The 23305-nt window shown below is 33.8% G+C and overlaps 2 protein-coding genes across 3 annotated transcripts; one reads left to right on the plus strand and one right to left on the minus strand.

The window, feature by feature from the left end:
* The first annotated feature begins 25 nt into the window (after nt 1-25).
* LOC110918356 (protein DEK) lies at nt 26-7772 on the plus strand. 2 transcript variants are annotated; one of them, XM_022162695.2, is made up of 11 exons: nt 27-702; nt 787-820; nt 2995-3074; nt 3163-3222; nt 3793-3906; nt 4500-4580; nt 5107-5160; nt 5237-5762; nt 6452-6549; nt 7174-7204; nt 7314-7772. In XM_022162695.2, exons 1-11 carry the CDS (start codon nt 343-345, stop codon nt 7472-7474), a joined length of 1599 nt encoding a protein of 532 aa, XP_022018387.1. In that variant the 5' UTR covers nt 27-342; the 3' UTR covers nt 7475-7772. The 2 variants fall into 2 exon arrangements, with proteins under 2 accessions (XP_022018388.1, XP_022018387.1); XM_022162696.2 differs by lacking the exon at nt 5107-5160 and having other exon boundaries at nt 26-702.
* Nucleotides 7773-16553: 8781 nt separating this feature from the next.
* LOC110916036 lies at nt 16554-17439 on the minus strand. Its single transcript, XM_022160787.2, has one exon. It carries the CDS (start codon nt 17218-17220, stop codon nt 16720-16722), a length of 501 nt encoding a protein of 166 aa, XP_022016479.1. The 5' UTR covers nt 17221-17439; the 3' UTR covers nt 16554-16719.
* Nucleotides 17440-23305: the final 5866 nt, after the last annotated feature.

A 23305-nucleotide genomic window follows, 5' to 3' on the forward strand; every position in this document is an offset into this window, starting at 1 on the left:
TACCAAGATTTGGAAAAGAAAACCAAAAATTTGGTTGAACCGGGAGATAGCCCGCTAACAAATTTAGCACGAAATTCAAAACCCTCAAAATTCTTCCCCAAAATTTCACAATACCCCGCCCTAAAACCCCCCACAAATTCCCCAAATTCCATTTTAAAACACCATTTCAGATCCAATTTCACCCTCAACAACCCAATTATCATCCTCCACTTTGCCTTCATCTGTTCCAGATCTCCCAATTTTACCCATTTCGAAATCTTGTTTTTCTAGGGTTTTGAACCATTTTCTTGATCTGTTTCTGTTTACACAAAGGTCGTTACTTTATCGGTCTACAGTGTTCTGATGGCGTCCGAGATTGAAACCCTTGAAGAGAAAAAGCAAAAACAAGAAGATCTTATGAATCTTGATGATGTTGAAGTGAAGGAGAAAGAGGAAGCGAACAAAGAAGAAGAAGAGCAAGATGTCGATGAAAAAGAAGGTAGTGACGGTGAAGAAGACGAAGGTGAAGAAACTAAAGGGTCTAGCAAAAGGGGGAGAAAAGAGAGTGTGAAGAAAGGTAGTTCGAAGAAATCGAAGACCGATTCGAGCCCGAAAGAGCCGGTTACGCCGGTCGATAGACCGACGAGGGAGCGGAAGACGGTTGAGCGGTATACTGAGTCTATGCAGAGGCTTTCTGCTCCCAAACCCTTTTCAATTGAGAAAGTAAGTTGTATAATTTGTTTTTTTTTGTTTCTTGAATTTGGAAATGTTGATTTATGTTATGTGGTTTTGTGTTTGTTGATGCAGGGTTCAGGCACTCAGCTCAAGGATATTCCAAATGGTATGTGTGTTTATGATCTTTTTTTATGGTTAATTTATGTTAAGTTTTAAGTATACAGTTGAAAGATGACCTAATTACACACATTGAGAAATTTAGTTGCATCTTAATGTATGTTGTTTTGGGGCTTTTGTTACTGTGTTTATGCTAAATGGGTTAGTTACTTCACTGTGTTGGTTTCTTGGAATCTTTAGTAGGCTGTACTGATATTTTTTAGTAGACAATTCTGGCTATAATAATATCACTTTGTGTTTGTTTACTATTTGTTGTATGTTATATACTTTTATGTACATATAATGTTGGTGTCTTTTGTCTAGGGGTGCAAACGAGCCGAGCGGCTCGCGAGCTCCTCGAGATCGGCTCGAGAAAAAGCTCGAAACGAGCCGAGCTTGAGCCTCAAAACAAAGCTCGTTTGTTTATCGAGCCCGAGCTTGAGCCTCACATGTGAAGCTCGTTAGGCTTGCCAAGCCTTATCGAGCCTTAGTGTAAGCAAGCCGAGTCGAGCCGAGCTTATTTAAACTTGTTTACAAGCCGACCTCGAACCTAAAAATAAGCTTATTTAGTAAACGAGCCCGAGCCCGAGCTTTACTTATTGAGCTTGCAAGCCTAAAAAGTCTATTATTTATATTATTTTTATTTAATATACTAATTAATAGATAATAAACGAGCCGAGCCTGAGCCGAGCTCGAGCTTGATAAAATACAAACGAGCCGAGCTCGAGCTTCGAAAACAAAGCTCGAATCGAGCCGAGCTTGAGCCCGAGCTCTCATAAGTTAATCGAGTCGAGCCTGGCCGAGCTCGGCTCGTTTGCACCCCTAGTTTTGTCGATGATCATCATTGGTTTCGGGCACTGTTATTTGCTTGTCAAGGATTTGTATTCTGGAGCATAGTTGCCAATGGTGAGCTATAGCGATCTCTATAGCATGCTACCTAGCCTATAGGTCTGGGCTCGCTATTAGGGTTGTAGTGATAGATAGCGATAATAGCGACAATTTAAATTTTTTTGTTCTTTTAATATAGCTAGAAATTAAAGCTATAAAATAGCTGGATTTTAGGTTTTTGTTAAATATACATGTAAAATAGCATATATACCAGGGTGTTGCTATTTATAAAATAGTCGCCTGCTATTTATCACTATTTGCTATGTAGCATATAGGTACCTTATTGCTATTTGTTGCTATTTGCCATTAACAACTATGTTCTGGAGGCAACTGTGTTGTTACTTAGAAAGATAAATTGAGCGACGTTTTTCTTAATTCACTATCTTCGATAAATCCACACCAATCAAAGTGTTAACAAGTTACTATTTAAGCTTGAGATGGACAGGCTTAAAATATGAGATGCAGTGTAAATATGGCATTCTTAACTGTTTTAGATATCATTTAGGCTGGTTCCAGGCTATTTTAGACTTTTGAGACCAGTCTTAGCTGTTCCAAGCTCATTCAGGCCGGTTTTGGCAACATTTCGCTATTTTTCTTGAATGTTTATTGCACTTATAGGGTTGCAAACGAACCGAACAAACACGAACAAGTCCTTGTTCGTGTTCGTTTGTTAAGAAATATATGTGTTCACGAATGCTTACCGAACAAGATTTTATGTTCGTGTTTGTTTGTTAAGAAAATGAACTTGTTGGTGTTCGTTTGTGTTTGTTTGTTAATTTTAGGCAACAAATGAAAACGAACGATGATGAACACAATTGAGCACAAACTAATGTTCATGAACACAAATGATAACAAACGAACACAAACAAACATTCATGAACAAAATATATAATACATCGACACTTATTAAATATTTTATTTGTCAGAATTTTGAAGTATTTAAATAAAATATAAAAACACTAACGAACTATCGAACATAAACGGACACGTTACCGAACGTTCACGAACATAAATGAACGAACACGCCCTCTGTTCATGTTTGTTCGTTTAACTAAATGAACTGAATTTCTTCTTTGTGTTCGTTTGTTTAATAAACAAACGAACACAAACGAACTTCCCGCCGAACAGTTCACGAACTGTTCGCCGAACGTTTGGTTCGTTTGCAGCCCTATGCACTTATATGCCTTTGACTGCATAGACTTGGATATACTCGTGTCTATCGTATGCTTAGACGTGAAATGTATGACCTTTTTCAACTAAACAGTTTGTATTTTTCATGATTGTTTATTCTTTCAGTGGCGTACAAATTCTCCAAGAGGAAGACCGATGAAACCTTGCAGTCTCTACACCTTGTTCTTTTCAGCAAAAGAGCAAAGGTCAGAAATCTTAATGCCGAAAAAGTTGATACATTTAACAATCTTTATTCTATATTTTTTTTATTCTAATGTGTTGATTGTGTTGCAGATGAACATGGTGAAGAAGAATCTTGGCATGTTTTCTGGATTTGTCTGGGCTGATGATGAGGTAATATTTCATTTTTTTTTTTAATTTTTATTCAATTATATGCTTGATTATAAATTATTGGTGCAAACGAGCCGAGCCTGAGCTCGAGCTCGTTTAACATACGAAAGCTTGAGCTCGGCTCGATTTGAGCTTTATTTCTGAAGCTTGAGCATGGCTCGAAGGTAATTTTTCAAGCTCGAGCTTGGCTCGGGCTTGACTCGTTTAGTATTTATTAATTAATTTATATTAATTATAATAATTATTATTATACATATAATTTAGTTATTTTTTATATTTATATAAATGGTAATTATTATTATATAAATATATGTTTAATATATTAATAAAAAATATATAAACAGAAAGCTCGATTAGGCTCGTGAGCCGGCTCGAGCTCGATAAGCAAAGCTCGGGCTCGGGCTCGTTTACTAAACGAGCTTGTTTTTAGGCTCGGGCTCGAGCTCGAGCTCGTTTAAGCTCGGCTCGTTCGAGCTTTTTTTTCGAGCCGAGCTTGAGTAGCTCGCGAGTAGCTCAGCTCGTTTGCACCCCTATAAATTAAGATAATGATGTTTTTTTTATTTACGTGTGCAGCAAGAAAAGCAACGGTTAAAGATGAAAGAGAAGCTCGACAAATTCACGAAAGAAAAGTTGTTTGAGTTTTGTGATATTTTAAATCTTCAAATTCACAAGTCATCTCTTAAGAAGGTAAACATTCATTTAATCATCAATAATCATTAGGGGTGTAAACAAGCCCAGCGGCTCGAGAGCTTCTCGTGATCGGCTCGGTTAAAAGCTCGAACGAGCCGAGCCTTAACGAGGCCGAGCCCGAGCTCGAGCCTGAAATAGAGCTTGTTTTGTTATCGAGCCTGAGCTCGAGCCTGAAATACAAAGCTTGTTTAGGCTCGTGAGCCTAAACGAGCCCATACAAAATTTTAATTTTTTTATATATATTATATTAATAATGATGATAACATTGATGAGCCGAGCTAGAGCCGAGCTTTGGCTCGTTTAAGCGATGTTGAAGTGAGCCCGAGCCGAGCTTTTAGCCCGTTTAAGGTTCTCAAAATAGTTCGAGCCGAGCCGAGCTCGAGCTTTGGGTTTTACTCGCGAGCCGAGCTCAAGCTCAAAGAAGTAGGCTCGAACCGAGCTGAGCTCAAGCTTGAGCTTCATAAAAACCTAACGAGCCGAGCTCGAGCCTGGTTGAGCTCGGGCCCGGCCCGGCTCGTTTACACCCCAAATAATCATACATACTTTAGTATAATGTTATAATCACTAACTTTTTGTTTATATATTTCCAGGAAGAAGTTTCGTTGAAATTATTAGAGTTTCTAGAATCTCCACATGCTACAACTGAAGTCCTTCTTGCTGAAAAAGAACAGGTTTGTTTGTTTACTCTTTTTTTTCTTTCATTTTTTAATCGGGTAAATACAAAAATCGTCCTTTATGTATGTCACTTATTGCAAACTGTGTCCTTTGTCTTCAACAATTACAGAAAACGTACTCGATGTTTGCAAACCCTTGCAAGTTATGTCCTTTAGCACTAACCCAGTTAATTTTTTGTGGTTAAATCTGACCAAATGGACCCCACATAAGGGTAGTTTTGTGGTTAAATCTGACCAAATAGACCTCACATGAGAAGAAAATGACCAAAATACCCTCATGTGGGGTCCATTTGGTCAGATTTAACCACAAAAAAATAACTGAGTTTGGGCTAAAGGACATAACTTGCAAGGGCTTGCAAACATCGAGTACGTTTTCTGTAATTATTGAAGATAAAGGACACAGTTTGCAATAAGTGACATACATAAAGGACGATTTTTGTAATTTACTCTTTTTTAATCACCATAACAGTGCGAGCTTAATATGCTTTTTTATTTTATTTTATTTATTTTTTTATTTTTTTAGAAAGCTAAAAAGAAAAAAGCTAAGGCAAGAAAGAGCAGGACCCCATCGTCCACGGTTTGTGTTCACCCTTTAAAGTTGATGTTTAGATTGTTATTCCGTACGTTAATTACTTTTTTTCTTTAATTTTTAGAAAAAATCTGGTGAGAAACGCAAACGTTCAACCAAGGCTAAAGAAGAAAGAAACGAGGACGAAGATGAAGGTTCCGAGAGTGAAAACGAATCTATGGACGAAGACGAGAAGAACACACCGACGAAACCAGAAAGCGGCGATGAAAAGGAGAAATCCGAAGAGGGTGGTGATGACGAGGAGACTCCGGAAAGCGACGGTGAAAAAGAAAAGTCTGAAGAAGAAGAAAAGTCCGAAAGCGACGAGGAAAAAGAAAAGGTAACAAATGAAAAGAGTTCTTCAAAGAAGGGTGGTAAGAAGGATTCTGGTACTAAAACCGGTGAGAAATCGAAAGCTGTTAAAAAGGAAGATGTGGAAACACCGACAAAATCTAGTAAAAAGTCTAAGAAAGGCGGTGACACTTCGGTTGGGACACCTGTCTCGTCTGCGAAGTCAAAGGTTTCGTCAAGTAAAAAACCGAAGGAGGAAAAGAACAGCAAAAAGGCCGAGGCTAAAAGCTCCGGCAAGAAAGATTCCGCAAAAGATCAAGGTCGACATATATAATAACTACCCTATCTAATGTCATACTATGAAGGGGGTGAATTTCTGACACTACCCGAAAACACGACCCGATCCTAACCCGGATTTGCGGGTTTGAGTTTAGTCTAAACGGGTTCGGGTCAGTTTCATGTTGAACCCGTGAACTTGTTTAGCTAAACGGGCTGGGTTCGGGTCAACCCGCTCGGGTTGGCGGATTAACCCGTTTAACCTATTTATATTTTATTATATTTTTTTTACAATATGTTTTATGTCATAAATTAAACTGGGTGTGTATTTTATTTCATAATTATAACTGGAAAAGAGAAATCGATGTAAGATTTTATAATTTAAATTTAATTGTATTATATACATTTTTGTGTTTTAAATTTTAATTTTAATATATTAACTTGTCGAAAAAAAATTTAAAAAATGAAAAAAAAATCAGGTTGAATGGGTTGCATTTGGGTCAACCCATGAGTATTCGGGTTGTGTCGGGTTCATATGTATGACATGATTTTCGGGTTTGGGTTGTGTTCAGGTTTGTCTAAATATTTCAGGTTTGGGTCGGGTTGAACCTTCCAACCCACGAACACGACCCACTTTACCACCCCCTACTATCATGTAGTATATTGTCTCTTGCTTATGTTTTTTGTAGTCATTGTTATACTTGTGATTCAGTAAATAAATTTATTTTTACAGGAAAAGGGAAAACCAACAAGAAGGCGAAAACTGAACCAACTAATGAAGAAATGCATGCAGTTGTTGTTAGTATCTTAAAGGAAGTTGACTTCAACACTGTAAGTGAATCCTCGTTTTTCACTATTAAATAGGGCTGCAAACGAACCAAACACGCACGAACATGACCTTGTCTGTGTTCGTTTGTTGAGAAATATTTGTTCATGAACACTTATTTGCCGAGGTTTTATGTTTGTGCTCATTTGTTAAGGAAATGAACGTGTTAGTGTTCATTTGTCAATTTAGGCAACGAATGAACGCAAACGTTGACGACATAACAAACGAACACAAATGGAAACAAACGAACACAAACAAGCGTTCATGAATAGAGTATATAACACACCGACACTTCAGATATTTTATTTGTCGGATTTTTGAAGTATTTAAATAAAATGTAATAAACGAAAAATACTAATGAACGTTTGAACATAAATGAACACGTTACTGAACGTTCACGAACATAATTGAACGAACACGGCCTCTGTTCATGTTTGTTCATTTAACTCAACGAACGAAATTTCTTGTTCGTGTTTGTTTAATAAACAAATGAACCAAACAAACTTCTCGTCGAAAGGTTCACGAACTGTTCGTTGAACGTTTGGTTTGTTTGTAGCCTTACTATTAAATAAATAATATTCGACACAACTGATATATTCTCTTTGATTTTTTTTTTTTAAATTTTGCAGGCAACTTTGTCAGATATCATCAAACAACTTGGTAAGTTAACCACTTTTATCTTCATTTTTTTTCATTGTAACATTGGTATATTGCATAATTATTTACCAAATGAAGCTAACAAAATATTTAATTTTGTTTTAAATTTTAGGTACCCATTTCGGGCAGGATCTGTTGCACAGAAAGGCGGAAGTGAAGGCGATAATCACGGACGTGATAAACAACATGTCGGGTGACGAAGATGAGGAGGAAGAAGAAAAAGCAGACGGTGGTAGTGAGGAGGATGGAGACGGTGACAACAGTGATTCATAGATGGCGTTATAGGCGTTAGATAAACATGTCTGACTAGGAAGACTACAAGGTGAAAGGTGGCAACCGAAAGTAATCGGTGTACAACGTGTGGTTTTTGTGCAGGATATACTTTAGTTGCCCTTTTTATTAATGTGTTTCTGTAACCTTGACTTGAGCTATTTGTACCATAGATCGGTTGTTTTTGTGGGAACTTTTGAAGTTTTTTTTTTTTTTTTTTTTTAAATTAGGATTTGATGATACTCATGAGCTATACATTTTCTGCTGTACTTTGTTTAATTGATTGGATTTTTAGCTTTTAGTTTTAAAGTTTGTTACTTGTTAGTGAATCATGTTAATGCTTATAATTATATGTATTGTTGGAATACCACTTTTTTAAAAAAAAGAGTTAAATGGCGTTTTAGTCCCTGTGGTTTTGGTCATTTTGACAGTTTAGTCTAAATGTTTCATTTTCACTTATAGGTTCAAAAGGGTTTTATTGTTGTCATTTTAATCTACTGGGTTAACTTTATGTATTATTTATGTTAACTAAAAAGGCAACTCGGTCATTTTATATGGCTGAATTGCCCTTCTAGTTCATAGAATTACATATAAAATGACCAAAATTGTGCCTTCTCGTTAACAAAAAAAGGATGAAGTGAACCTAATAGATTAAAATGGCAACGATGAAATCTTTTTGAACTTGCAGGCGAAAAATGAAACATTTGGACTAAACTGGCAAAATGACCCAAACCACAGGGACTAAAATGGCATTAACTCTTAAAAAAAGATGAAAGGTGGTCTTTGTGAACAATAGTAGCAAAAAGGCTACATGGTGGACATTAGTTATGATGATTTGCATACTCAAAACTCACACTTATCTTCACTTGTTGATAGGGGTGTTCCTCGAACTGGATATTCGGATTTGAAATTTTTAAGAACCTTTATTCTGATTTGAAATTTTTAGGAACCTATCCGAAATCCGATCCAAATTGGATGTATCCCTGTTCAACCCATTTTGGTTTGGATTTTGGATTTTCTGAACACCCCCACTTGTTATGTTTTAAAGCTTTTGTAATAGGTTTTTCAAATTTCAAATGAGAAGTATCGAAAGCTACAACGTCAAGATGGCATCAAACTGATTGTTACAAGGACCGGAGATCCAACACTCGTGCAACCTTGTGAGATAACCTAAAAGGGTCTACTTCCTATAATTTGGACCAAAACATCGCAGTCATAGTACATACCATTTATCGCTTCAAGTATGAGGAAAAAGAGAATGAAATGGCCGCTGAGGTGATTAAATATTTATAGCTGGTTACTGTTAAAATCAACCACTAACCGATTAATATTATACTGGTTAATAACTGGTTTTTTTGCCCACCATTTTCTTATAGAGTTAAATGTCATTTCCGTCCCTATGGTTTGTTCAATTATTTCAGTTCAGACCAAATTTTCAAATTTGTACTATTTTCGTTCCTGACATTCTTGAAACATGCCAATTTCGTCCAAAAACTAAAGTTGAATCGAATAATTGGACAAACCACAGGGACGAAAATGACAGCTAACTCATACTTTTTTGGACGGAACTGTCATGTTTCAAGAACGTCAGAGACGAAAATGATATAAATTTGAAATTTGATTTGAAGTGATATAACTGGACAAACCATAGGGGACGACAATAAGAGTTAACTCTTTCTTATATATGTGGATAAATAAGTCCGTAAGTCTTAACCAAATACTTTTCTTTCTGGACCAGTAACTAGAAAGCCACGTTCCAAAGCCCAAAAATATCTTAGATGGCTCTGCGGTTGGGTTAGGAAGACTTTGGGCTTGGGCCAGGTGTTATCATTAACTTGTTGACTTTATTATTTTTTTGAGGTTGACAATTTTGACGATTATTCTACCTTTTTAAAAGTCGTCGGGCCACTTACGGCATAGGTTGGAATCCTGTCTACGACTCTCAATAAGTTTGTTAGGAAATAGTAGTATTTACACTTTACATGTTCAATAAATAAACAAAAGTTTGCAATTTTTTTAACAATAATTCTTAGATTTTTTAAATAAATATAACACAATCTACAGCTTGTAGGTTTTAAACCCGAGCCTTTTAGTTGTGAGGTACACATCTTAATTATTATAAACTAAATGATTTATTTATGACTATATTATTTATAAAAGTTTTGTTTTGATTATTTTTTTATATTTATAAACCTTTTAAAACAGAGACGATTACATACTAATGACAGGTAGACGGGCAACAAGCTGTGACGCTACCCTCTTCTGAAGTTGGTCTTTTTTGTTTTATTCATCGCATGTAGGCTGGCCCATCTGTATGGACCACGAAGAAAACCAGAAAAATAATCTATTTTGACTATTTGTATTGAAATGACATCATGGTTGGCTCAGTTAATTGAATCTTATAGTACATGTTTTTATCATGTCGATCTCCATCATGTGTAATAAAAAAATATAAATGTGACGTCAAAACCCTCATTTTCATTTGGTTTTTATTGATTTGAATTCTTCAGAATTCATATAATATAATCATATGCATTGCGTATAACTTTACCAATGACATCATTAATCTTCAAACATGTTGTTGTAACAACGGTTCAATAACGCAGCCAAGATGAACGAGACATGCACGTAATTCATCTTGGATTAAGACGCCAACATAGAATAAGACCCAAAGCGAAAGATTGTTAATCATCAACTGACGATCAGACCAATATTATTATGTGGAAGAAACACATGTTACATGTACGCATATGCTAATTGCATTATAGAGAGACAAAGTTGTTGGGGGGAAGAAGAATAAAACTCCTAAGGAGCATGTTTTTCTCCTTTGGTTTAGCCCATACTATGTATGATCGAGCCTAAGTCTAAATATCGAACCCAATGGGATATTCCTCTTACACATGTCGAATCTTCATATTATAAAACCTTTTTGATTCATCAATTTTATAACACTTCTAAGTAGCATGAAAATTGCATCTCTAGACCATCTAATGCTATTTTGATAACAATATAATTTATATAGGAAGTAGCATGAAAATTGCCAACTAAAACCTATAACATAAGAATATGAGACATAGTAAAAGTCTTTTTAAGTTTAAAAGTCAAATGGTGGTAGTGCAACAATAGGTATTGGTTTTTAGTTGATGGAATGGGTAGTAGGAAAAAAAAACAAGTTGACATTTTTTAGTACCAAGTGGAGAATCTCATCAAGACTCATGCACTTATTTAAGTGCATGAACACTCTTCAAATGGAAAGAGTAGAAATTTCTTAGAAAAAACACTCACAAAACTAAATTTCTCAATGCAACAAAGGCATTAAATCATTCATTTCAAATAGGAAAAAAGTACTATAAAACTATGATGTAAAACTATTTATACAATTCATAAAGTTGACCTTAATTAAATTGTCACAGCATATTGTATAAATAGTTTTACATAATAGTAGTTTAACATATTAATCTATCCAACGATGATATTGTATAAATAGTTTTACATAATAATAGTTTAACATATGATATTGTATAAATAGTTTTACATAATAATAGTTTAACATATTAATCTATCCAACGATGATATTGTATAAATAGTATTACATAATAATAGTTTAACATATTATAAAAGACATTTGAAGTAATTATCGGGTTAATTAAGTATAAAAATCAATAAATAACTGTATCTATAAAATTATTCAACTTCACAGTTTCAATAAAAAAATATCTAATAATAATAATAAAGAAATAGATGTCAGTTTTTTAAATGGTTCGTAACAGATTGGGTCCATGTATAAATTATCCTTTAAATGGTTGTAGAAAACTCTTTTATTTTAAGTTATTTTCAATCACTGGTTCATTTTCAAGGTATTAAATCATTTAAACTTAAAGAAAATGATTTATCTAAAGAAAATGATTGTTTTTGTGATTTATAGAGTTAATTTTATAAACCATTTTTGTTGTATGATAAAATGAAAAGTTTTTAGAGTGAAATTTAAATAAGCTTACATGTTTAAGATTTGAAGTTGTCGATTTATAAAATTTATCAACTCTAACATTAAATTTCGTCAAAGAATCTACCAAATTTGTTTTTACACTTTTACAAACCACATAGGCTATTTATGTGATGTAGTTAAGACAAGAAAAGAATCGACAAAAACCCAAACTCCATCACCATTTCTTCTTTCTTCACCCGCTAGCTAGACATTTACTACCGCGCAAACCAACTCCTGAAAACAGATTTAACCTCACATTCACTCGCCTCCACCTCAGAATCGACATAGGTAGTCCCAAATTATAGCTTTAACTCATATATCTAGCTTGTTGTATGATATGTGTGTGTGTATATATATATGGTTATGTTAACGTACAATGGCTCTTATCGTACAATATGTACGCGATCATCTCAACCGTACGATCTGGTGCGAATTCACTCTTGAACATGCGATTTGTGCTGAAAAACCAACATGTGAAATTGCTTTATATGCCAATATGCGATTTCATCATATTTACCAACATGCGAAATTATTACAAAAAAAAAAAAACCAACATGCGATTTCATCAAAAATACCGACATGCGATTTCCAACATGCTTTTTTATAACATGCGATTTCGCAATATCGTACGAGCGTACGATAAGCCCTAATTGTACGTTACACTTTATATATATATATATATATATATATATATATATATATATATAGGGGAGGGCTATATAGAAAACCCTATATATATAGAAAACCCAACCTCCCGACATTTTTTTTTTGAAAAAAATAACACATGTAATATACATGTTTTTAAGAGTTTTGGGCCAAAAAAATCAAAAAAGCACTGAAGGAATGATTTAAAAAAAAATCAGCAAGTTTCTGTCTTTTGTGCCTAACACATGTTAGGCAACCGGACATTGCTGAAATTTGTTTATTTTTTTAAAAACATCTCTTCGGCGCTTTTTTGGTTTTTTTGGCCCAAAACACTTTAAAACATGTATATTACATGTGTTATTTTTTTCAAAAAAAAAAAAAAAAAATATCGGGAGGTTGGGTAAAAATGGGGGGAGATTTGAGTTTCCAGAATTTTCTAAAAACTTAAGGGTTTTCTGTCTAGCCTTCCCTTATATATATATATATATATATATATATATATATATATATATATATATATATATATAGGTAAAGAGTAAAATACAAATGCGCTTATCGTACGATACGTACGCGATCATCCCAGCCGTTCGATCAGGTGCAGATCTGGTGCGAATTCAATACATATCGCATGTGAAAAAATGGTTAGCATGGGGTAGTGTGAAAAATGGCATGGGGTGTGTAGATGGACAAAATCGCATGTGGAAGATTTGAATATCGCATGTGAAAAAATGGCATGGGGTAATGTGAAAAATGGCATGGGGTGTGTAGAATCGCATGTGGAAGATTGAATATCGTATGTGAAAAAATGGCTAGCATGGGGTATTGTGAAAAATAGCATGGGGTGTGTAAAATCGCATGTGGAAAATTGAATATCGCATGTGAAAAAATGGCATGGGGTAATGTGAAAAATGGCATGGGGTATGTAGAATCGCATGTGGAAAATTGAATATCGCATGTGAAAAAATGGCATGGGGTAATGTGAAAAATGGCATGGGGTGTGTAGAATCGCATGTGGAAAATTGAATATCGAATGTGAAAAAATGGCTAGCATGGGGTAATGTGAAAAATGGCATGGGGTGTGTAGAATCGCATGTGGAAAATTGAATATCGCATGTGAAAAATCTGTGTGTGTGTTACTGTTCATCTTCTTCGATTGTTGGTCGATCATTGTCAGTCTTCTTCCGTTTGACCCTTACAACTCCCAAATTAGTAGTTCTTATTATCGATATCGCACTAAAAGGAACGAAGGGAGGTTGGGGAAGAAGATTTTCAGGTTTTTGAATTTGATTTAGGGTTTGATTTTGAACTATCATCGGTCAATTACAGAGATTTTATGACCTCGCAATGACGTTTAACCTTCCTGGTATGATTTAGATATATATATTAATTTAATCATTTAAATTAGTTTCGCTCGCGTTTGATCGATTGAAGATCGTACGGCTGAGGGCATCGCGTACATAATGTATGATAAGAGGTATTGTACGTTAACCGGCCCCTCTCTCTCTATATATATATATATATATATATATATATGCAATAAACCAATAAATTAGAAGTGTGAACCTTAAAAAATTATTGCACGTGAATATCAAGTATAAAGATGTGAATACGTTGAATGGCTGCAATTGTGGTAGATAAATTGTTACATTTATTTTCATGTGTGAAACTTGAAGTGATATAAGTAATTAATATGTGGAGTGATACATTTTTTTTTAACGGAAAATTTGGATCACTGACGGACCACTGGAGTATCATTGTGCCATTAGCAGAACCACCCGATCATATCCATCTCCACTAGGCAATATAATGCCTATACACCAATTCAGGAGAAAACCCAATAAATCTGGGAAAAACCCCCTTTGTGGGAATCGAACCCATGACCTAATGGTCATAAGTTTTATCCCACCACCAAGATACTACTAGGCTATAATGCCATCGGTATGAAGTGATACATTTGATACAATATATGGTAATCAAGCCATTAATCATGCATGTCAAACTTGTTAAAATGATAAATATAGGAAACCTACATAAGAGCCGTAGACTTATGGGACATGTTTTTTTATCTGTCATAAGTTGATTTGTAGGTATATATCGTGTACGTACCTGGTTAGCATTAAATTGAAAACGTATGTGCTGTTACATCTTAGGTAAAGGCTCATCATAGGAGAAGATTATGCCTAGAAAAGACAAATACAAATGCTTAAACACATTCATTTAGATTATGTAGGGGTGACAATTTTTGACATAACTGAAAACTCAATACTTACCTCATTTGATTACTTAATCTCCTCTATGTATCAAACCACCTTTTATAAAAAAATATCCTCACATATCTAAACCTTAATCCCTTTCAATTGCTCTAAAGAAAAATTGTCACAAACAACCCGAATTATTGACAAAGTAACATTTTTCGGTTCCAAAACCGCCTTCACAAGATATACCGAAACACTCTTCGGTTGTCGAACTGAACAACGCTTTGATTGGCGAACTAGACAACGCTCTGGTTCTAGAAGATGGTCAAATAGATGAGGGGGATTACGTACCACATTTGATTTTTCCTATATGGATGGATGTAATTAAAATAAATATAAATATGATCATCTATATTATAACCGATATGAAGACAAGTCGGATTCGGACTGGTCATATGACGAAAACCACTGGAAGTAATCAACTATTTAGTGTCGTTTTTATTTTATTTTGATCTATGTACTAGTTTCAAAATCTAAACACGAAATATATTCTGTTATTTCAATATACGCGAAATATAATAGATTAAATTATTATACAAGTAATTTGATTTATACAAATTAGTTGTAGAATTAGGTAGAGGAGCAGCGTTTGAAAAATGATGTAACATTGTGTGGGAAAATAAGTAATTTTGAAGGGTGATGACTTGTCCATTAGACTCGAGTTGGCATGACACCCCTGAAACTTACGTATGCGTGTGCCTCATAGACCGGGTTTGCTCATTATACTAATCAAAATTTACGGGACATCACCATACATATAAGGTGTATGTTATGATAGAATCTTGGCAAATATTCATCTCCCATTGAGTCGTCTACGACCTAAATTAGGAGAACAAAACGACCGGATAATACCTACAAAATATTTAATAGAACCCTGGCAAAATTTCACCTCTCACTCAATTGTTATCTATGACCTAGATTAGGAGAACATAACGATCACATTTTACCAAGATAAGATAAAAGAGAACAAAATAACCGTATTTTACCAAGAAAAAATAAAAGTTCATGACAAAAATCTTTTACTATGATGTAGATGGGTTTCAATGTTTCATCCTTCTATAAGCAACACTATTAATTTTAGAAGTCCATTGGTTATTTCCATCACAAAGAGAGCCATGGTGATTCTTATTTGTTTCTAGGTTCATAACATCACAAGTCACTATGTTTTTAAACTTATTATACAAACCTCACATATGTCATAGTTAACTCATGATCTCCCGATAACAATATAAATCAGTGGACATTTATCGACAGATAAATCTATGGATGAAGATAGGGTTCGTTAGTACTCTTATGGTGAAGGTCCATGGGACCATATAATAAAAGAAATTATATTCATCATATTATTTTTATGATTTCAACCATCATTTATTTGCCAACATGCATAGTAGTTTCTCTTAAATAAAAAAGATATTTAAATTAGAAGTCAATTGATTGGCCACTTAAACTAAAATAGAATAACTAACGGACAATGTAGCTAGTATATAATAACATTATTTTAAATATCATAATGAAATATTTTAAAATTACTTAGTTTTATATAACACAAATTTAGTTGGATTCTGAATTTCTGACTTTAAAAGAACCATATGACTCTGTCTTGGATTACACCCCAAAATCTTTTTCGTATTAAAAACTGTAACTCGTGGGTTTTTTATTCTTAGATAGCCATTGGCACATGGTCTAATGAGTTGACCGGGTTTATGAGTTGAATCTACCATGTATAATGTTTGTTAGTATAAAAAAAGTATAATAATAAAATTATTGGGTTCTAAGTAATGATGATAACATAACAAAGCCATCACTAATATAAAATGTTTAATTGTATATTTATAATACAGTTTTAAATTTTAATTAACCCTGTAGTTTTTTTATTTCTCTTGACTTGTATATGTGCCCCTTGTATATGCGCCCTTTGGCTTCATATTAATAAAAATTTTCTGCGGTTAAGAAACTCATCAACAATATAAAACAAAAAAAAAAAACTTATTTATAATACTTTTAGTATATATATAATTATAATAATTTCAAGCATGGTATATTTGTTATGGTTATTCTAAAAATTACAATATATTAAACCAAATCGGAATTATCACCATCTTTTATAAATTATCGTTTATTTTTTTTTAATTTCGGTTTCGATTTTAACCAATTGTAGAGCCACGGATCAAAACAAAAACAGAAAAAAAACGAACGATTGCACAAGATCTACATATTCATATCCATATCCATATCGTGACATGCAATTCAAAATTCAAAACACATTTTGATTGCATGCATACTTTTACACAACCAAATTACATTTTACATAAACACGAGATGCTTATTTATGTATATATAAATAATAGACTCGTTTACTCATTTTAATACGCTTTATACATTAAAGCTTCATAAGATCCATACCCTTTCCCCATCTCATCCACACCGTTGATCCTCATCCGACGGCTCGGATTAAACGGGCTGCATGATCCATACGCAAAACTCCATCCAACCGGTTGCACATCTTTCGCTTCCATCTCATTCAACACCTTGTAAAACAACTCTACATCACACGGAAGCAATATCGGCCCGTCACAGTGGTAACCATATTCGGTTTCCGCATCTTCTAGCAGCATAGTGAACAAAGGATGATTCACATACTTTGTCTTGATGGCAAACCTTTGTTTCTCCGGTCCAACATAAACCGGAAAAAACCCTTCTGGGGCGAGTTTTTTCTTCTTGAGTTCATTTCCATTCCATGACTTGCTCTTGGACAAACTCCCTACACCGCCTCGGCTTCTTTGACCGCGTGGGAACGACTTACACCGCTTCCAAGTCTTCGCAATGAAGTTCTTCTTTCCGCTCTTGTTCTTCCAAGATTCCATGATTTGTACGCTTAATAATACTAACGAATACGGCTATTACGAAACAAAAAAAGCTAAAGTTTGGTTAATATGAGGGATTTGTGATCTAAAACTTGGTTTATTTATCCTCTATCGTACGCCAAATCGAACATGGATCTTGTTCCGGGTTGTGTTTTGATTGACATGATGAACATGTGTGAAAATATTGAGATGGAAGAGTTGAACATGAAATTAGGGTTGCATTGGTTTATGAAGGTTGAAGGGTTTTTTATAGAGGAAAGAGTTGAAGAAGTTCGGGTTGAGAGCTGAACCGGGTAATACCGGTCCGTTGAAAGTGAGAGGCATGATGTCATATCATCTTATTTGTGTAAAATATTATTTTTATTTGTGTAAAATATTATTTTTTGAGTTTTGTCAACTCGCCAAGTCATCCTCTCGTTTGTTAGTTATTTTTCCGCTTGTTTAATTTATGAATCTTATTTTACTAAATTATTGTCACGTATGATTAAAATTTAATTTTGTTTGTATACTTCAGAAAGTATAAAAATAATACTGTTAGATGACAGAGACATAGTAAAATATGCACAGGATAAAAATAATAAGTTAGACGTGGAGTAGATATGATATTATATATTATCAACTAGCTTAGAACCTCGTGTATTACACGAGTTGAATAAATGTAATTTCATATACCAAATAATAAAAAAATATATCTTTAAAAATCTCGTTTATTACATGGGTTGAATAAATGTAATTTTATATACCAGATAGTAAACAATATATTTAAAAATCTCGTTTATTACATGAGTTGAATAAATGTAATTTTATATACTAAATAATAAAAACTTGTATTTTTAAGAACCCTGTGTATTGTACGGGTTGAGTAAATTTAATTTTATATATTAAATAATGAAAAAAGTTACATTTTTAAGAACCTCATGTGTTATACGGGTTGAGCACATGTAATTTTATATATCAAACAATAAAAAGTTATATCTTTATAAACCCTATGTATTATATAGATTGAATAAATCTAATTTTATATACTATATAATAAAAAAACGTTATATTTTTAAAAACCCCGTGTATTACACGAGTTGCATAAATATAATTTTGTATAGTAAAAAATAAAAATGTTATATCTTTAAAAAAACTCGTTTATTACACGGGTGGAATTAATTTAATAAAAATTTATACCTTAAAAAAACTAACGGATATACTCGATATACGATGAATGGGGTGATTGCGGTGATGGTTCTTATAAATGTCATGTAAACATAGTGATTACTGTATTTGAGTTGAAAGTTGAACACGAAAATAAAAGTATAGAACCAATAAACATTGATTAATATTTTTGTTTACCCCTTATAAACATTTTTGAAATAAGTTCTACCCTTAAATACTTTAGTTTAATAAAATAAATAAATCATTTACATTATATTGATTTATATTTAGCGTACATTTTTTGTTAATTTCAGGATAAATAATTTTGAAATCTGATAAATATTTTAAAATATTATATTATCTCCTATATGAATTATTTAAATTTATATTAAATTTAATTTTATAATTATCTTTTAATTGATATTAATCATGACTTCAATAAATGACATGTGTCCTCCTTTTAGTTTATTTTATTATATAGTATAGATTTGTAACGGGTGTAGACTTCACCCTGTTGTACCATGTGCTTCATCTTTATTTCCTGCATTCATCACTTGCACAACAAGCTTTGTATACAATACCATGTGTCCCATGACGTGTCTTCATCTTACTACGTGCCTAACCATCTTTGATGGTTTTGTTAAACTAGCAGACACCATTCTCATATACAGAGAAAAAAGAGAGAGACAAAGTGAATAAAACCTAATTATCTTCCCAGATCTCACTTTCTCAGCCGCTATCCCACCTCTGACCTAACGAAGATTTGAAGCCCTTTCGAAATCGAACTCGAAGTCGATTAGGTAAAACCGTCAAAATGTTCCATCGGTTTGTTTCCATTTTGATATGTTCTGTCGATTTTTTTCCTTGTAGATTTGTTTCCATCGAAGGTCTGACCAGGTTTGAACTTTGAACACAACATCGCCATCCAGGCGTCTAGCCCGGCTCTACCCTTATTCCGGCGGAACAAAGATCTGGATTGAACTGCAGGTGCTGACTTTAACCATCCTCTCTGGAGCGCTAAGTGTCTTCTCACTTCTGAAGAACTTTTTCATCAGGTATACATACTCATCTCTATGTTTTCTGTGTTGTTATTGTTGTTTTTATTAGTTAATTGCAATTGAAATTATGATTGATTGATGATTAGATTTAGAATCTGTTTGTAGTTGTGTTAGTTTTTTGTGTTGTCCTTTTTTATCAATAATTTTGAATTGAAATGGTGATTGACGATATGATTAATTTTGAGATCTATGGTAGTTGTTTAGGGTTAATTGTGTGAGAACTTCGTCCGAAATGTGAAGGATTGGAATGGGTACATGAAGATGAGATTAGAATGTTAGAAAACTGTATTTGTGAGAGAATCATCTTTTTAAAATAATTTTTTGAGGATCGTTTACAATTGGAAGGAGATATGTTAAGGTTTTTGTTAATATGGGTTGTCCAAAAAGTCACAAATTTGGGTCAACGTTGCATTTTTTTTTGTTTGTTGATGTGGGTCGTAAAAAAACTCACAAATTTGGGTTGAACTTACCGTTTTCTTTAATTTCTTGGTTTGGGTTATCAAGACAGTCACAATTTTTTGGTTAATTTACTGTTTTAACGAATTTCTTGATGTGGGCTTGTTGCAGAATGAGAATAAAGTTCAAGATTACATGAACTCACAACCCGGAAACCCAGAATGGACGACTAAATGAGGGCGTTTCTGATTGACTGGCTGATTGAAGTTCACAACAAATTCGAGCTTTCTTTTCAAACACTATACCTAATAATCAACATAGTTGACAAATTCTTGGCTTCTAAAACTGTTTCTAGAAGAGAATTGTAGTGGTAAGAAGTTCCAACTAGAGTTGTTACTTATTATTAAACATATCCCATTTAACTTAGAAGCTATTATGTGCAGTAGCGAATAGGAATATGCCAAAAGCTTTATGATGTTGTATGGTTTGTTGAATGCTGATTTCCGTTAGCTTTTAGAGAGTTTGATCCATGTATCGGCTGTATGGCTTTTGTTAGTTATAGACCATCAACATATGCATCATATCATCAAAACATTGTAAACTTTGACGTAACCATCTCCAACCAAGACCGTAAAACGATGCAATCTATTGGTGTAACACTATTCACTACACCAATTTATACCAAATCGAAAAATGTAAAATAACTTATAAATGAGATGTAATTATGTTAAAACTATATCATTGAGACCTCTAAAATGAGTATGGCATAAACTCTTGATTATAATTTTACAAGTTTTTTTTAATTGTTATTGTTGTTGTTGTTGTTGTTGTTAAGAAGTTAGTTAATTAGTTTCAAAAACTATGCAGGTTACCTAAAAAGTTTTCTGAAGTCATCTATTCATTGTAGATCCTATGATATTGTCTGTTCGTTGTAGATCCTATGATAGCAACTCGTAAGTTTATTTTTACTTTTTAGTTTGTTTCCTTTCATATGTTGAAGCCTACCCATTTGTGCTATTCTATTTTCACTGATGATTCTATACTTACTATTTTTTTTTTTTGGTATTTTAATAATCTTTAGGTGGCACCATAGCTACACTCATATAGGTATTCTTAAGGAATGCGGAGTTGACAACAAAATATCAAAGTGGTGAGTAGAGAAGTTGTTCGTATTCTGTTCTATATGATTACAACAATTTCTCCATCAAATATTTGATGTTAAATTACCTATTTGTCCCTTACCTTCCGTCCGCCAACCCCCTAAATTGTACTTAACAATAGAGATTTTGTGTTTAGGTATCTGTTGTGGCGAGCCCTCGGTACTCAAAGCTGAGTGAGAAGTATCCGGGTATGAATGATATAACTGTTAAAGTAATTTTCATATATTTTAGCATATCAGTATTCTATAATACTGGGTAGGCGATTTTATTGTCACAACTGCCTATTTAAGTCAATGATAGGAGAATACTTGACCCGCATTTGTTTTTACATATTGCAAAGCGATTTCGAAAGAGTTTGATTATTCTGTCAAAGGTAAGTTTCATCAACTTTTAAAAACTCAAAATAAACGTTTTTATCCCAGCTAAGTTTAATCAAACTCTTTCGAAAGGCTTGAGCTCGAATTCAATAAGAACTTGAAATAAACGGACTTGAGCTCTACCTGAGTTTGAGTAGCTTAATAAAAGCTCAGTTCGTTTGTAGTCCTATATGGAAATTAGTTGAGCTAGGCCACATGCTATCATCTCCATATTAAAATTATTGTTTTGCTAAGTGGCCTTTGGCCCAATGATAGCAAATTAGCAATAGCTCCTTGCAATCCTTTGGGTAGTCTTATTTTTCAGCTCAACTATTGAATATTTCTCTAATACTGGAATGACATTTTGTCCCATGTAATCACAATAGAAAAGGTAATTCAAAAACATTTTAACTATCTTTTGATAATCATTGTGCCCACTATTAGCACCTAAAGCTTGCATGACCCGAGCCTGATTGACTACCCACGCAGAGGTAAGTTTAAAGCTTAGTGATCCCAGCTAAATTACATAACATAGTTAATTAAAGATTTAACATTGATTTGTGAAACCTTTTGTGGCTAGGCAAAACTTACCGTCACAATAGGAATATCACAAAGCTGCTTAATGTTCCATTCTTTATCAACAAACATAAGAATGGCCTATTACAACATGCTAGAGTTGTAATCTTTCACCTTTAGGGTGTGTTATCTGACCCCAACTAAGTCAACCCATCAATTTATAGAACCATAAACCTTAGATGAGTTTTAATGTGTTAGATATTTAAAACTTAAAAGCATGTTATAACACTGCATATTGCTAAAATGGTTTTTCCTTTTTAGCCCTTTTCAGGTGAGTTAAGAGCTGCTGTCTTGAAGCCAAAACCATAGACATGCAACATTGAATATTAACTACAAATCAAGTGTAATTATATATGTAATGGCCGTAATGTTTTGTCATACTTACCAAATTCACCACACGTGCGCGGCATGAAGTAATAGGTCTACCACTGCAACACACGGTGGACAACCGAACTTAGCGAACGCTTTGCCCCGCCGGCGCAACGCGCAACGGGTAAATTTCTAGTTGAGATAAATCAGGAAGTTTAATTAATAAAAAAAGTTTAATAAGGAAGGTGAGATTTGAATTTCAAAGATATTCCCTCTGTGGGAAATGAAACGACTCCTATTCCCTCATAAATACAAATTAACCCTAACTAATCTTCTATAACTTATAATATCATCCTCTAGTCTCCTCTTAATACAACAACCCTCAATAGAGTTTTCTGGCGACCATACGAAACACATTCTAATCGTTTTTGCAATTCTTTGTTGAAGTTGAAGATGGACGAAGGTAACGGTAAAGCTACTCGATTGATTCTGCGATGCGCGAACGACTACGACAGGTTTCGGTGTTACTTGTGTCACACGTATGTCACATCCACCTACACTCTTTACCGTCATATGCGTCATCACACATTATCTGATTGGTGGAACATGCTACATGAAAAACTTGAATGCTGCACTGCCATTGTTATTTGCCATAAGTTGCCAAATCCTATGTTATTAGATTCAGATTCAGATGATGAGGACCAATGTTTTTAAAACCGGACCTGGCCGGCCGGTCAGACCATTTATTGATGGAGGGCCTGTAAAACTTAGAAAGACCACAAATCAAGGTAAAGTTTGCAACTTTCCACAAAAGTAAGCACAATGCACACAACATTCAACAAGATCAATAACAACTAAAAGCAAAAAACTTAAAAACAAAGTAAAAAAAAGAGTAGAATTAACATGTCACACTCCAACCGATGACGGAAACATCGGAGTGAGACGAAATAGATTGCAAGAGACTTCATACCATTATTTGTGACAAGTATTTAAATAATAAATTTTCATTTCATTTCTAAAGAGTCAATTACAAGGATTTGAAACAATACAACATAAATAACGAAAGACGATACAATAAGAATACAAG

This window comes from Helianthus annuus, chromosome 16 (genome assembly GCF_002127325.2).
Source record: "Helianthus annuus cultivar XRQ/B chromosome 16, HanXRQr2.0-SUNRISE, whole genome shotgun sequence".
NCBI classification, from domain to species: domain Eukaryota; kingdom Viridiplantae; phylum Streptophyta; class Magnoliopsida; order Asterales; family Asteraceae; genus Helianthus; species Helianthus annuus.

Coding starts and splice junctions, on each gene's coding strand:
- LOC110916036 (XM_022160787.2), bottom strand. CDS start 17,220: ATGGAATCTTGGAAGAACAAGAGCGGAAAGAAGAACTTCATTGCGAAG.
- LOC110918356 (XM_022162695.2), top strand. CDS start 343: ATGGCGTCCGAGATTGAAACCCTTGAAGAGAAAAAGCAAAAACAAGAA. Junction 821..2,994: donor GCTCAAGGATATTCCAAATG/GTATGTGTGTTT, acceptor TTATTCTTTCAG/TGGCGTACAAATTCTCCAAG. Junction 4,581..5,106: donor TTCTTGCTGAAAAAGAACAG/GTTTGTTTGTTT, acceptor TTATTTTTTTAG/AAAGCTAAAAAGAAAAAAGC.